General features: G+C 48.5%; 1 protein-coding gene across 4 annotated transcripts in view; it reads right to left on the bottom strand.

Annotated features, from left to right (window-relative positions):
* Positions 1 to 16862, bottom strand: part of HCN4 (hyperpolarization activated cyclic nucleotide gated potassium channel 4) — a 108244-nt gene that overhangs the window by 61979 nt on the left and 29403 nt on the right. For all 4 annotated transcript variants that reach the window (XM_074155910.1, XM_074155911.1, XM_074155914.1 and 1 more), the window contains exon 2: positions 14191 to 14614. In XM_074155910.1, coding sequence (XP_074012011.1) covers positions 14191 to 14614 — 424 coding nt within the window. The remainder of the gene's footprint in view (positions 1 to 14190; positions 14615 to 16862) is intronic.

Here is a 16862-nt window from a genome sequence, read left to right as displayed (position 1 = left end):
ATTGTGGCACTGGCTCTTCCCCCTTCCCTCACCCCCATTAGTTGATCAGGGTCAAACACTGGGCTCCGAGGCTGCGTCCCCTCCGTCTGCCGCTGCTGGATAGAGGCTGGGATGGAATGGCTGAAACGAGCAGCACATCCTGCAGCCAGCAATCGCTTGGGCTGGGGCAATGTTTATCAGGCAAGGAAATCGCAGAGCAGTCCAATGCTCTCACCCTCAGGAGCTTTGGCAGCTGCAAGTTTGCTTGAATACAAAAACCAAGGAAGACAAAGGGGTACAAGCCTCCCCAGGGGCTACACAAATCTCACCAAGGCCCATGGGTATTCAGAGGGGTGGATGATCCTGCTCTGACACCTAAGATCCCCCCTCCACGGTGCTCCAGACTGGAGCAAAGTCATCAGAGATATGAATGCATTTTTCTGCAATGCTGGTGAATCTTTAAAAGGAGGGGTGGAGGGGTGTGTGCCTCTCCCACGGCCGTTCATGGCTGGGGTAGCAGATGCAGGGCTGCAGACAGGCTGGGAGGCAGGTCTAGAGAGTTTCTCCTTTCCAGCAGCAGATGGAAAGCTGCTGCCAGCTGCTGCAGGTCCCCAGTCAGCACTCTGTGCCTCACATCCACATCTGAAGGCTGCAGATAAGGGGAGAGTGGTTTGCGATAAGGTTCTTTTTAAAGGAACCATCTCCTGTAGGAGCTTGCAGCATGCAGCGCCTTGGGAAAGGGGGAGGAAAGAGAGGGTAAAGGCCAGAGGAACATGTTCCAGCCTGGCTCCAGACCTCATCGTTTGCATTCCCAGCACTCGCAGCGAGCCAAGGTGGAAGCTGAAGGGTTTTTTCCATCTTCCTAAAATGGGCTGCATTCTTCCCTCCCTGCCAGCTGCTAAAATGACCTTGAAGAGGGCAAGGAGAGGGGCAAAAATCTATATATAAGAAGCAGCACCATCATGTGCTTGCATCTCATCTCCAGCCATGGGTTGTGAAAGAAGCTGCAGGAAGGATTCCTCAAGCTGCCCTGAAGCACAGCTGCCCTCTGCCCTCCTGCACTCATGGGATGCGCTGTTTGAGGCAGCAAAGCAGGACAGAGCTGCAGTCTGCTACGCTCACTGCTACGTGCTGACCCCTCTCCCTCTCAGTGCATACGAGGGACCTGTCTCCTTTTGCTTTCCATGCTGGAGAAGCCAATCTCTTCCCCTTGGCAACAGCAAAGGGCGGCTCTCTGCTCTCTGGCCCGCTTGCTGTCTGTGGGCCAAAGCCCAGTCAGACCCTAGCTGAGCACAGCGATGTACTGGTTTGGGAAGGAAGTAATCCTGTGCACACTATGCAAGACAATGCTGCAAGATTAACAGCTCGGAAAAAGTGACAAGGCATTGCTGCTTGACACATTTAAAACTTATCTGACAACAGCCCTTGAAGATCAAACAGAGACTTCTGTACCAGGACAGCCTAGATAATGCAACAGGCCTTCCCCAGCCCTCATTTCACAGAAACCCTCTTTATTCTGCTTTCCTCCCACCCTGCTGGCCTTCTCTCCCATTCCAGAGTCGGATTGGGAACAGGCAGACACCTTATGCTCCAGACAACATGTCTTTCAGGTCTGGAGAGAAGAGAGCTAACGGGAGAAGTTCCTATCTGTCCTTCCTCATACCTACAAGCTTGAGGTGATTTGTGGACTGAAGAAGGCAGTTGGTAAGATGCCTGCGCATCCTGGCAGGAACACTTTTGGAAGTGCTTGGAGTGCGGAGGAGCAAGGCTCACCCACAGGCCAGGCCTGTGGGGAGGGGAAAGGACCTGCTGGAGAAAGCACAACCAACCTGAATCACACATTTTTTTTTCCCCTCTCCATCTGTATGCAAATGACAGCCCTTTTTATCCTTTCTATGCATGAAAGAGTAATATGGAAATAGAGAGGAAGGTGATCACGGCACAAGCTCCCCATGACTCATTAGTGGCTCCACTTTGCATCTCCCGTGGATGGATGCTCTAGCACAAGGCAGGGATGGAAATATAAAGAGATACAGGGAGAGTGAAGAGGTGCTGGGCTCCTGGGATATCCAAAGTTCCTCAGTGAGTTATAATACATTGACACAAACCCACCAGAAGAACATCCTCCTCCAGCTGGGGGGATGTCGCCAGCCTGCAGGGAGCCCTGGGGAGGTGTGCAGTTGGCTTGGCTTTTTCTAGATAGTCTCTGCAGATATCCCTGTGGCACACAAGGGCAGGAAAGGGCCATGGTCAGGGCTGCTACCAAGCTTTTCTGACCTCTGTGATGTGCTGTAACACCTTTCCAGTGTAGCGGAGGCACAGTTCCCCTGACTCACCACTTGCATTCTTCAGGGAGGATTTATAAGTATGGTGAATTTAGTGGGGGGGTCGGTGTTGCATCCCTTTAGCACGGAAAGGGAAGAGCTTTCTTAGTGATGTGATCGCATTGACATGTCTCATCTCCCCTGGGTACATTATGCTACTTGCAGAAATCAGTTAGAGCTGGGCCCAATATAGGACCAGTTTTGGGTGGTGGTGATGAGAGGACGACTGGAAATTATTTCTCTGCTGAGGACCTTTCCTTGGTATCACTGCTGAGCCCTGACAGAGGTCTCTGGACTTTGGCTGCACCAAGTTTGTATAATTAACAACACAATTTCAGCTTGATTCTTTGTAGCATCAGAAAAGCCAGTCGCACTGTTGGGATAAAGTGGAATTAGTGGATGTCTGGGTGATGCATCCTGGAGAGGAGTCTAATCAACCCTATTTGAGGGACAGCCTCTCCAAAGTGGGCTGCACTGAGACACAGCAAATCAAGAGGAATTAACACCCGGCAGTTTGCTGGGTGAAAAAAAATGATATATAAATGAAAAAAAAACCCAAACACAGCTGCTGCGTCTTAACTGCTCTCCACCCCCTCCAGGGACTTGAGGAAGAGCAGGCCTGTCAGCTGCTTTAAGGGACATTATCCTCACAGTTTCTTCCCAGTGTTTACAAGGAAGCACTGCTGCTGCTTGTTTGATTGCTTGTCACTGCCAGCGCAGAACGAGGTTCTCTCAGAGTTCACCCTCCACAGGCTCCACAACCCGAGAGCGGAGCCAGACCTAATGTGACCCTATGCGAGTGCAGACTCCCAGCTGCTCCCTCGGGTAGGGCTCTGTGTACACCCCAGCTCCAGGCAGCGATTTGCAGAGTGACTTCCCCTCCCAGAGCTCATTGCCCAGGGTTGCTGCTCTCTCCTCCACTAGCCTTGCACCAAGTCACTTCTTTCCCAATTTGTCCTCAGTCATCTTCAGCTCCTGGCCAACGCTTGACTCACTCCCTACCTCAAGATTTCCCCTCAGGCCCATCTCCTTCTACACAAAATCCACTTGCACACTGCACAGACCATCATCCTTCCTTGAAGATCTATCCTGGGTGGATCCAAACTTGAGAAACACATTCTGCAACATTCTCCTTCTCTCCTAACCCTAACACAGTAACCACGACACCATCCTCTTCTGTGCCCATCTTCCTTGATGACCTGAAGTCAACAGGCCAAGGGAGAGCATATTAAATACATCCCAGAATAGCAAAAAGCCACACGAGACAGTAGGGTGTGCTAAGATAAAGATATGTATGTCCCACATTGGGCTCTGTTTCTAGAGAAGAGTAAGAACAATGTCTCCCCAGCCCTGGGGGCAGGACCCACCAAAAGGTCCTCAGCAGAGAACTGTACATTTATGTCATATCTCAATGGGATTGCACAGGATGTACATCAGAGCAGATCCCAGGCCTAATGGCACCTCTGAAGTGTGAATGAACTACAGCTGTTGAAGATCTGCGAGGTGACTGTGCTATTGTCTTCACTTTATGGAAAGGAACATCGTGGGACTACAGCCACATGGTTTATCCTAAGCCCAGAAGGAAGCTAGAATAATTCCGGTGTTTCTGTTTTCAGATCACATCTCTCACTTTCTTTTTCCAGCTGTCACGAAAGGCAGGATGTTTTCCGTGATCAGGCCCTCCCTGATTTCTGGTTTCTCCCTCATAAATACTGGATGAGCAAATGGCAAAGATAAAAGCACCAACAGTTCAGCAAGGAACTGCTTGCTACATGGCACTGCTGAGGCAGGTAGAGTCACCAGAGTCACCATTGCCATTGCACACAGTCCAGGAAAACAGTTTTGTTTTTAGGTTAAAAAGCCAAAGACCAGAGTCTTCATTCCCCTTTTCCTCTGCATATACCCTGGCATTCTGCCCTTGGCCAACCCCATTGTGTAGAGATGCACCGAGGTGGGACCTGGATGTGCTGCATGGTCCAGGCTCCTCTGCAGCTGACCCAGCTCAGCGTGTGGCCGGCTGCCACCACCCGTCCCTCCGATGCTGCAGTGTCACTGCTGAGTCACGCACCGAGCTGCTCAGGGAGCCCTGGGCGGCTATGGGCTGCTCGGTTCTTCGGGGACAGCTGCACCATCAATCCACTACAAAAGGCTTGGAACAAGGGGCACCAGTGAAATGGTTTTGTCAACTTTATATAATAAAAAAACATGGGGCACTGATCGGGGGGAGGGAGAGAGAGCTACAACTCACATTTACCTGAAAGAATCAAAAAACTAAAGCACTTTTACTTTCTTCTGGACGTTCTGGACAGCCATTATCCAGCTCACAGCTCTGGCAGCTGCCGTTCTGTGAGACTTCTTGCTTAGGAAGGGGAGAAGACACAAGGCAGGAAGAGTTACCAAAATATCCCTGCACATGTGGGAGTAGAGAAGGTGACAGACGCTGGAAGAGCAGAGAACAGGGGACATGCGTTCCTTGGAATGAAAAACTGAGGTGAAGATCAACACTGTCAACAGCACATGAGAATTCTTCCCTGGTGAAGAGGTGCTGGAATGAAATGAATAAAAAGGTTCTCGAAGTCACAGATGTACTTCCAAGTCCTTCCTTTTCCAACAAGACAAAATTCTGCCATGTATTGCAAAGAGATTTCAGAAACATTTTTCCATTCTAATGTGAATTTGGGAACGTGGGAATCGCCTCCCCCTTTCCTCTAGCGCTTGGGGTATTCCTGCCTAATCAAAACGGGGAGAGGGAGGAGTTAAAATGGAAGAGGAAGCTTAAAAATATGCATCCTTATGAGAAAAGCAAGAATAAAATGTCATCTCTCAGCTCTGAAAAAGTTACCACATTGATTTCTGCTTCATAAAAATGAGGTTAAGTTGAATGCATTAAGCTGGCAAACTGGGTAATTGCATGTCCTGAAACTGTCTTCGAAACAGCTCTTTTCACAGCGGTGCTCAGAAAATAACTTCATCAATAGGGCTCTTGCCCATTAAACCTTCGCACCTCTCTGTGCCTTGCTCAGGAGTGATGCTTGTCCTTCCCAAGACAGACTTCTTCCTTTCACCTCAAACTAGTGGGGAAAGGAAGGCCGGTTTGCATTGTATTAGCATACTCCTGGTAAGAAGAAAACAGTTAAAAATAAACATGTTCTCAGGGCTGGGGCTTTCCCCACGCATGGGGTGTTGCAGAGTCTCGTACCGCAGCTGGCAACTTCTTCTCTAGAGTGGAAGTAAGAATTGCTCAGAGCCAAAGCGAGGGCTTGGGTTTTGTTGCCCTGTTGAAGAGCGTTCCTTCTCCCCCCAGCCAGGGTCAGGCCCTTCCAGACAGCTAAGCCCTGGTACAGCCCCGCCAGCAGGATGGGTCCTGGCCTTTCCACATGGCTGACGTTGCCCTATCCCTCTTCCTCCCTGCACATCACCTTTGAAAGGCAAGAGCTTGCCCTCGGCTACCTTGTTAGCATGGCAAGATGTATGAATTCTTCAGCTCCCAGTATTATGTGGCGGTGGTGCTGGAGCCTGAGGTCTGAATCCCGCACTCCATCCTAGCGATGCTCTGCCTCCAGCTTCTGCTCTGCCTTCAGCTCCACAACACAACAGCTCTTGCCACAGGGTGTTGTGTCTCCCATCAGGGAAGTGTACTGATGGTTGGTTCTTCTCTCCCGCCAGCCCTATCCACTTATTAGGATAAAATGGACGTGGAAGGTACCCACTCCTGTGTATTCCTCTGGTGCCCAGTGGTGCCTCAGAGTGCCCACCAGCTTCAAGGGGGGAGACAAGCAAAGCAAACCAGACATAAGAAACCACACACGTATCTAAAGAGCTGCTCAGATACAGACTCTTTTCCAGAATCTAACCCCTTAATTATGCCATGGAGTGGGGTATTTTTCTCCTGCTCACAGAGCTTTGCTGTCCCTTTCACTCCAACTCCAGCAGGGGCAGCTCTTCGGTTCCCATCTGGCACTTCCCCTTGCCCAGTGCCCGGCTCAGAGGATGCTCTGTGGGGAGACGAAGTAACTGACTTCATCTCTGTTGGCAAAAAGCAACTCCATGCTGCTGTGCTCCTCCTTACACCCCCAAATCCCCTCTTTTTCCTCCCCCACTAACCAACTTGATCTTTTTTTCCCCATGGTCATATTTGGGCCGAGCTCCTGCTTCATTCACACAACTTACAGATTTGGCACATTCCTTTCCAACCCTGTCTTGCTAAATACAAGTGAGGTGAGGAAATGTTCCCTTCAGCTACCTCATTGAAGTCTTTCACTTGATATGAATGCAATCAATAGCGCCTTCCTGGAAGAAGCTTCAACCAGAGGAGCAATTAATTTGCCAGCACTTGCCAAGGCTAATGTACCTTAGACACACTGGCCTTAAAATATTGGGTGAGTTTGGCAGAACAATTCCCATGCTGCTAAAAGACAAAACCAGGTTTGGCATTGGATCAGCAACCCAAATGGTAACAGGAATCTCCTTCTGAATGGCCTCAAAAGCTCTATCAGCTGTTCCTAACGTCAGCGCTATATATACGTACATCACATATAGCGTGTGATGCACTGCCACAAGGCTCAGCCCTGGCTACACAGAGCACTGTGCAGGCTGCTCAGGGCATATACACAACCGGAGGTGCTCGAGTCCAGCTGGCCTTCACAGTGCTGCTTCTATGGGGCACAGCCCTAGTGAGGTATGAATCTCTGTTCATCTAAGGGATCTGGGCACTGCCCTTGCTGGTTCCTGCGCTCACAAGGTTTTTCTGTTATTCTGGTTTCCAGAAGTTTACCTTAAGCTTTGCTGTTAGAGTACAGGGTTCTCCAGACCCCTCTCCCTGTGACAGACAGAATCACAGAATCACTGAATGATATGGGGTTGGAAGGGACCTCTGGAGATCATCCAGTACAATCCCCTGCCAAAGTAGGTCTACCCAGAGCAGGTTGCACAGGAACGTGTCCAGGTGGGTTTGGAACGTCTCCAGAGATGGAGACTCCACCACCTCTCTGGGCAGCCTCTTCCAGGGCTCTGCCACCCTCACAGGAAAGAAGTTCCTCTTCATGTTTACGTACTTGATGTAGGTCACAAAACCCTCCACAAGGATGCCGTGATGCTGTATGACAGCAATGTCAACATGCTGAGGGCCCAGGGTCCCTCCGTGGCTGCAGCTGGAGCACATCTCATCAATAAATTGCAAAGCCTTCATGGTATTAAACCTTTGAAAAAGACACCGATTGCAGGAGGAATCTCCTCATGCCAGACTCCAGCACTCCTCCTTTGAGGACCCTCTGTTATTGTAACACAAGGGCAATAATAAACCCTGCCAGAAACCCCCCTCCAGAAACAATGGCCTGAAGAAAAATGACAGGCAGCTGGCAAGAAATGGGCATTGAGCTGCAGGCAGCTGGTGCTGGCAGAGAAATACAGAGACGTGAGCTCCCCGAGAGAAAGGCAAACTTACCAGAGCATCCAGTGCGGGGACACGTAAGAAGTACGCTGGGAGGAGTCGGGGGGAAGAGGAAAATGAAAGGCTAGAGCAGCAACCAGCTATCACAGTGATTAGAGATCATTAGGAGATCAGCCTCTCTCTTTTGAAAACCTTTAGAATTCCACCCCAGCATAAAAGCCCAGACTGAAGGTCCCTGTGACACAGAGAACCAGAGGCTGGGCACAGGCAAGACCCTCTTATTAACACCTCTTACACCCTGCTTAGTGGAGACTTCGCTTCAGAGGTGGGGGGGAATTTAACCCCATTGCTGCTGCTACAGGGAGCCTGGGGCTTACCAAGTCCCCAAGATGGTTTTGTCACACAGGCACCTGTCTAGTAAAAACAGATCAGAGAAACAACGTCCAGGAGATTGCAAATAACTTTCACTTCCTACAAGCTGGATCTGAACTACTGACCTAGAGACAAATGGCTCCGTGCCCTAATCCCAACCCCTCAAGCCATCTCTTCCCCCTATCATCCCATCGTGTTGACAGAAGACACATTAAGCACTGCCAGAAGGTGACTGTAAAAAAAAAAAAAATAAAAGGCTTTTTCCCTTTTATGGCAGCCTCTGTGGCTGCACAGCTATTCAAATATTTGCCTGTCTCCCTAATGAATTGTAATTCATTATAACCCCTTTTTTATGATATTCTCTTTGAAACTGTATTCCCATTGCCCAGGTAGAAAGCTTCATTTCCATTATAGCAGCAGAACTTCCTGCTGAAGACAAACTCCACCAAAATACTTTTGTTGGTTTCTTTCTCCTGATAGGTACCACGGCATATGGAAGGGGATGGAGCAATAGCTGCCCACAGGCAAGTGAGGGGAAACCCAGTGTCTGCACAGGAACGGAGAATGGTGTCTGTACTCCCTCCGCAGGGATGTTGTGCTGCACAAGCGAGAACAGTTCCATGTAAATGGCCGTGGTAGAATCTCTAACGACCTTCTAATATGTCAACGAGAGGTTTTTTGCCATCGATTTCAGCACAGCTGAGATTTTCTCTAAAAGGAAAAGATGCTCGAGTTTTGGGTCACTTTGTGCAGAATGCAAATTGCTGTAACTTGCATTATGGTTCTAATAAGCTCCTGTAATGACATTAAAGACAAATGGTTGATAACGCTGCCTTCAGAAATGAGGTAATGCAAATTTAGGAAGAAATCCAGCCCATTCTCCCCATCCCTGCCACATTACCAGTGTTTGTTGAGTCTGATTTTACTCAAGGGTGGCCAGAGGTTTTAATGAGTTACTCTCATGGGTCTGCCTTGCTATTTAACATGACAGAATTGCAAATCATATCGCTGAAAAATCTGCTAAGCTATTTGGAACCGCTCATGGAATGGGACCCTGCTGGGCTACTGGAGAACAATCGTTTTGCCCAGCTCCTCCCCTCTCAGGATCCAGTTATGGATTTGGCCTAACATTACATCCCCCAGCCCACCAGCCACGTTATTTTAATTTAATTTAAGGAAGGCTACAAATAGGTCAGAAGAAATTAAGGGAATTAGCTGTTCAAATCGAAACAAAAATCAATTGGGAGACATATTCTCCTAGTCTTTGGAAGCTTTCTCCCAGTCCTTACATGTAAGCCCTCTAGCTTTTGAGCCAGCTTTCTGAATATCTCTGAATCTTCTTATAGCAATGGCATCTTTCAGATGATGTCACCTGCGGCCACCCTGACAAGATGCATTCCCTCCATTCTACAACTTCTATGTAATATGGAAACTCAAGGGAAGAAAAGGACAGCATTCAGAAGAGTTTTCAAGTTTTCATTGAATAGTTGAAAAATCACCAAATTGCCCTTTTCTTCAGGTTTCAGCTGGGAAAATTGAAAGCTGTAAATTTTTTTCTGACAAAAATCTGATGAAATCCTCTCACGATAGTCTTATCATTGTGATATATATCAAAAGCAGTTATTTCCTTTCCTTCCCTTCCCATCATAATCCCTTACATAGATTCTGAAATCAAAACATTTTGGTTACTTAAGCCTATGTGCCATTTGGAAACCAATTTCTAGGAGTGGGATTTTACTGTTGTCCCAATAAATGTTCTTTCCTCGCAAGTCAAAATAGTTTGATCTTAAATACAGGTTACTGCATCCTGGCACCAAACACAGGGGTAGATATTGTGCATAAAACACAGGAAGCTCAGCAAAGAGCTCTTAGAAAAAAAAAATCAAACATTTTTGCCCATGAAAACCTAAAAGAGTGGTTTTTGTTTAACACTTACAATATATGGGTTACATGGTATTATTCTGCTTTTATTCTTTCTGCTGAGTGACCTTGGGATAAGGTTTGCAGGATGTTAATGTTGAGAGTCTGCTCTCTCTGAACACTTTCTCAGAGACAGCAGCGTGAAGGCCCAATTCCCTGCCCCTGTGGGACAATGTGCCTCCATGTTCACATGGGCAAGAACCACCGACCAACCCAGAAACCCTGAAGAGCTGTTGGAGTAGTTCAAAGGCCGAGATGATGAGAGCTTCCCGGGGTGTGACCAATGCATGACTGGAGTACCCATGTTCATCCCAACCCTGGCAGCAGACACAGGCCATGCCAGTCCTCCTGGATCTCTGCTGATGGACTTGCTAAGTACCACACACTGAAGTTTCTAATAAGATATTCAGGCCAGCCAGGCTTGAGCCAGCGCGAGGATGCTTTCCTACATTGCAATCAAGCTTCCTACTGCAGGGTAGATATGGCAGACACTTCAAAAAGACTCTATTTATATTCTGCCCTACTGGTAAATTCATTCGTTGGACCACTCATGCAAAATGGATAATGCAAATGAAACTGCTACATTTGGAATTAAGCTTATTTTGTACTCCAGTGAACACGAGTGCATTAGATTGTTTTTTCTTTTTTCCTTCCTTTTTTTTTTTTTTCTTTAGGGTGTTTGCCCAGCTGTAGTCCCCAAAGCACTCGTTTGAGATCTGGGGGAGGATGTCAGAGCAGTCTGCTGCTGAGCCAGAATGGTGCAGGCACTTCAAACCACTGGGTCTCAAGCCCACAGACTCCTGACTAGCATTGATCTGGAACTGATGAGTGGCTGGCTGTTTTACAGCATTGCAGCCGTGGAGAAGGCTGCTCTCTCCTCACTGCAGGGTGAGTGATAAATTCATGCAGAGCATGGACAATTGCAGGGGAAGAGAGGGAGAGGCTCACTGTGGGCTCAGGAAGTGACCACTTACCCCTGGACTCACTCAGAGTTATGCTAATGCATAGACGTAATGTTCATCTATGAGGCAGAGGAAGTAGATTAATGTCTCTGTTTATACTGGATCCTCCTCTCCTCCTCATACAGGACCTAGAGGAAGGACATGGACCTGTTGGATCGGGACCAGAGGAGGCCATGAAGATGCTGGGAGGGCTGGAGCCCCTCTGCTGTGAGGACAGGCTGAGAGAGTTGGGGGGTTCAGCCTGGAGAAGAGAAGGCTCCAGGGGAGACCTTTGAGCCCCTTCAAGTCCCTAAAGGAGCTCCAGGAAAGCTGGGGAGGGACTCTGGATCAGGGAGGGGAGCCATAGGAGGAGGGTGGAGGGTTTTAAACTAAAAGAGGAGAGATTTAGATTAGATATTTGGAAGAAATTCTTTGCTGTGAGGGTGGTGAGAGCCTGGCCCAGGTTGCCCAGAGAAGCTGTGGCTGCCCCATCCCTGGAGGGGTTCAAGGTCAGGTTGGATGGGGCTTTGAGCAACCTGGTCTGGTGGGAGGTGTCCCTGCCCAGGGCAGGGGGTGGAACTGGATGATCTTTAAGGTACCTTCCAACCCAAACCATTCTATGATTCTATGATTGTGGCATCAAAAGTCCCTGCATAAGCTGAGTACAGGTGAGCCCGGATGTTCCATCCAGATGCCCCGCAGCTCACTCCCTCTCGCACCAGTGCATCCACTTCTGTTAACTCTGCCTCACCCTGCCCTGCACACATTCTGCCAGCTCACACACATACCCTGCTCCAGTGGACCAGTGTGCCCTACTCACAAGTCTTTTTTAGCTTATCTGGTGATATGCAAAGAGCCTATGAGAGAAGGACATGACCTGGCAGATGACATAGAGTGAGATAGTGGAGCAAAGATAGAGGAGATAAACAGGGGAGCATGTTAGAACAGAATTCTTCAGCACCCCCCTCTCCACAGTCCTCCTCTTTCTTTAACTCTGCACCACATCCTGCCCCTCGTGCACACCCAGAGTAAGTCTAGTCCAACCCTGATCCATCCCACAGGAATTACCACTGCTGATGTGTGCAGTGAGGAAAGATTAATGTGAACTTTCAGAGATGGGTCATCTGTAGGCACTTCGGAGGAAGAAAGAACTGTCAGTGTGGTTTCAGGGCATACAACCATTTACTCCCACACAAAGATGAAGCAGCACTTCTCCTCCCCACCTCCTTGTTGCTCTGTAGCACCAATGACAAGGACTCGCCCCTTCTCTCTGCTTCCCTCCCCCATTCCAGAAGGTGGAAAAACTCCTAGCATCATACTCTCTCCGGGAAACTGCTGCTTGGGTTGAGCCCTCTTTGAAAAAAAGACTATCATGTTTGCTCTGCTGGGCTCTGCAATGCATAACAGAGTCTGCATTGCAGTCTCAAACTGCAATCCAGCACCATCTGGCCCTTCCACTTGCAGCACTGCATCACTCTAGGGAGCCTGTTCTTCGGGGGGGATCAGAGAGCGCCTGGCTGGGCTGTCCCCAGGGACCCGTGACAGCCAGCAAAAGGTCAAAACTCCCCACCGGTTTGTATTACGAGGCTGAGACTAGAAATGGCTGCGCAATGCAACTGTATAAGAACTGTTGTTCTGCAACTGTATAAGAACAGGGAAAGGGCGCTGATTTGCTTTCATTTCATTATTTTTTAAGACAAATTCAGTACAATCAACAGCAAAAATACTTAAATCCTCTAAAACCATGTTATGGAAAGGAAGTCAAGGAGCAGAGACAAGCAATCACGGAGCCCTGCACTGCTGTGGCTACGTGTAAACCTGTATGAAGGAGCTACTTTGACAACAAACAGCCAAAGACACCAAGTCGCCTTTCCTGAGCGTTGTGGGCTGAGAGGACAGAGAAGCAATGCAGCCAAGGGACAAGACAACTGACCTGGAGATATTTCATTGCTCTGCTAAGCCTCTGACTTACTGAGTCACACTGGGAAAGACACTTCAGCTTTATTTATCTCCATCTCTCTATGCACGTCCTGCCTGTGCTGTGAAGCAAATTAACCTAGTAGTGAATTCTTCGGGGCTGTAGCCGTCTCTCCCTCTACGTCTGTACAGCACCTTGCACAATGTCATCCCAAACCTCAGCAAGGCATTACGCTCCGCTGTACGGGAAGCATTCACAAATTATACCACCACAAAGATGAAGCCTGAAATTTGTAAAGTATGCTCCAATGCTCTCCTTCTGAGCCTGCGACGCTGGGAGGAGGAAACGGTTCAGCTCTGCCATGAATTAGTGTTGTGACAGCTCGGTGCAATCTAGCCATGACTTGCATGGCTGCTTTCCCTTCACATTCCCAGGAGCACACTCTGCATTAGATCATGCTCTGCACCAGGCTCTGCTCCAAAGCAGAGCAGAAAGTACAGGGAGGAAGATGAAATTGCCTTGACCAGCTTTCCTTGTCCTGAAAATACGCTCCTGACATGTGGAGAAAGCTGCAGGGAGCTTTCTCTCTGCTTTGGAGAGCACGGAGACAGGAAAAAATAGCTCATTTTCAAGCTACTTGTAAGGTTGTGGCTTCGCTTCCATTAGGCCTGACAACTCACCCTGCGTACTGGAGCTCCCCTGGGAACAGCACAGGGGCCAGGGGTAGTTGGGGCTTTTGCTTTTCACTGGGCCTTTATGTCTTCGAACAAACTATTTGTCTGCAGATTGCTCTTTTTTCCTCTTCCCCTTAACATAGTGTCAGAGAATTTAGAAAGCAAGAAGTTTATAAATACATCACCAAACCATTTATTCAAGAGATAAGCATGTAAAAGAATGTGACACTTGGGTAAACAAATGCCACAGGTTCTGTGAAGAAGCTCTCTCCAGACCTTTCCTCTGAGCTGTTTCTGGACCTTCTGGGGCTCTAAGAGGGCAAGCCCTCGCTGCCTGACTAAATGCCACCCTCGTGGGCAGCTCTATAACTACACGCTTCCTGCAGGAGGTCCACCTGGACTTACTGTCCTCCGAGCCCACACATCATCTCCACAGATTATATGTTTTACGATCGTGAAGCAGATAGCACAGTCTCAAGTGACTAAGTAACAATACTCTGAAGGCCCTCTGGGGAACCTGCTAAAAGCAAAGCATTAGACTCAAGACACAATTCTTTAGCATTCACACTGGCATAATGTAGGAGAACGGGCATCCAAAGAAAGCACTTTTGTGTAATGCCGGCATAAGCGGAGAAAAGATTTAGGATGCAAGTGCATGACAGGTTCTGCTCACCTCCTCCCACTGGTGGATGTAGCGGATGAGCCGGGAGAGCCGCAGCAGGCGCAGGAGGCTGAGGATCTTAGTGAAGCGCACGATGCGCAGTGCCCGGGCTGTCTTGTACACCTCCGAGTCAATGCGGGTCTCAACAATCAGGAAGATATAGTCCACGGGGATGGAGGAGATAAAATCCACCACAAACCAGCTCTTCAGGTATTTCATCTTGATCCTCTGTGGGTCTAGGATGATCTCCGTGTTGTCCTCCACCACAATGCCTGTTCGGAAGTTGAGGACAAGGTCGATAAGGAAGAACGTGTCCGAAACCACATTGAAGACAATCCACGGGGTAGTGTTTTCATCCTTGAAGAAAGTGATGCCCACAGGGATGATGATCAGGTTCCCTACCATCAGGAGCAGCATGGTCAAATCCCAATAAAACCTAGACAGCAAGACAGAGACATGTGAGATCAGCTATACAATGGGAGATCAGGGAACCCAGGTCAATAGAGCTAATCTGCTTTATACATCTCTACTGTCATTCATTCCCTACGCTCCACTAGTCCGCCTGAAGTGCCCAAGGTGCTAATTAAGTACTTAATATCATAGGAACACTCATCTTCTGGCTTAGAGGGTTCAGAAAGGAATCGAGTACATGGCTGGACATGTCCACTTGAAAACTTCGACTGGGACTTCAGAGCCACCTGAGCAGACACTGACATACTTGCAGTTACTACGACTGGTTAGGTGAAGAGAGAGAGAGAATGAATATTTGGGAGATCTCAGAGTTCATACACCAATAAAGCCATTTGGGGTTAAAATCATCAGGCTCACTTCTACTGCCTGATCCTTCTTTAGAAGCAGGTAGCGCTGACAGCATTGGGATGGGGACGGAACTGGAGACCGTGCTGTGATCTAGACGGTCAGTTTAGATTTCTTGCTGAGTCAAGCTTACTCTGAGCCTGGATTTTAGGAGTTCAGGAGTGCCTGGAAATACCTATTTAATTTCTAAAGTAAGAAATGACAACATTTAACTACCGTTCCATGAAGCACAGTCTCCAAGGAGCTTATCTTCACTCTAGTGGCAAGTCAATATTATCCAGTGGGCCTTACAGCAACCTTCATTTTTGGTTTTGAAGGCGCACACAGTCTGAGTACATTTCCTAATTTATTTGTTTGGGATTTTTAAGATTTTCCCCAGGTATTAGTGTAAAAGATACAAAATCACACAGTGTTGCCATAACTCACCCAGAGTGAGGACTAAAAACTTCCTGGGTCTCATACTTTGTGGAGGAGTCTCCCAAAGAAACCCCACTGCCCCACACAGCACTGCTCCGGTCCCCACTGCCCCACACAGCGCTGCTCCGGTCCCCACTGCCCCACACAGTAATGCTCTGGTCCCCACTGACCCACACAGTGATGCTCAGGTCCCCACTGCCCCACACAGCGCTGCTCCAGTCCCCACTGCCCCACACAGTGATGCTCAGGTCCCCACTGCCCCACACAGCGCTGCTCAGGTCCCCGCTGCCCCACACAGTGATGCTCCGGTCCCCACTGCCCCACACAGCGCTGCTCAGGTCCCCACTGCCCCACACAGTGATGCTCCGGTCCCCACTGCCCCACACAGCGCTGCTCAGGTCCCCACTGCCCCACACAGCGCTGCTCCGGTCCCCACTGCCCAACACAGTGATGCTCTGGTCCCCACTGCCCCACACAGCGCTGCTCCAGTCTCCACTGCCCCACATATTGCTGCTCTGGTCCCCGCCAAAGGTGTCACATGCAGAGATGCCAACGTACTGTGGTTTCCCATCGCCAAGATTTCATCAGCTCTACATTGTACGCTACAGGGCGGCTCTTATAATATTGTGAAATATCATAAATAACTTGTATTAAGATGCATTTGTCAGAGCAAATGAGCAAAGTAACACAGAGCAAACCGATTATGGGGTTTAGTCACTTAAACCTGAGGATGCAACACTCAGAAAGCCGCAGTGGTTCTTCCAGTCAGTCACACAAATTAGTATGGTGTTTATATTATTATTATTAATCTTTTGAGTACAAAATAAGCCAAACTCCCTAGACCATAAAAAGGTGACAGCAAGTTAACACAAAGGAGAGAATTGAGCCTTCCTTTAAACCAATCATCTCGATAGCAGTAAAGTCAACAGAGTGACTCTGGATTTACCATAATGTGACGAAGGAAACTGTTGGGTTTGCTGGAGGACACACACATGCTGCTCCTCTCTCCTGACACATTACAGTCAAAATCACTGAAATGTTTTAGAAGAAAAGATCCTCAAAAAGAGCCTCAAAGATCCTCAAAATCTAGCTTTGGTAAGAGTTGTTCAGCTGAAGCCCGGGCCTTGGACGAGGCTGAGCTGGTGCAGAAGAGCATCACTACAGTGAGGCAACTACACTGAATTGTTAGCAACTTCAGCAGGAAAATAAAAAGGGCAGAATAGGCTTTAAAAGCCTTCTCTGTATAGATTCTCTCTCCCTATTAAGAACATAACACTTTAAAGCACCTAAAAACATATTTAAGACTCCAGCTACAGACAGGGTCACAAACCAGTAATTCTCAGAAACATTCAGCAGAGGCTGACGGGAGCTGACTTCAGTGTGAGCAAAGTTACCCACTAACGAGGTTTCTAAAATTGTCATCAACTATCTCTTTCTTGCTCTCAAGGTGC

This window comes from Numenius arquata, chromosome 11, assembly GCF_964106895.1.
Source record: "Numenius arquata chromosome 11, bNumArq3.hap1.1, whole genome shotgun sequence".
NCBI lineage: Eukaryota > Metazoa > Chordata > Aves > Charadriiformes > Scolopacidae > Numenius > Numenius arquata.
Note: the sequence above shows the minus strand (reverse complement) of the source record. Positions and strands in the feature narration are given on the sequence as shown.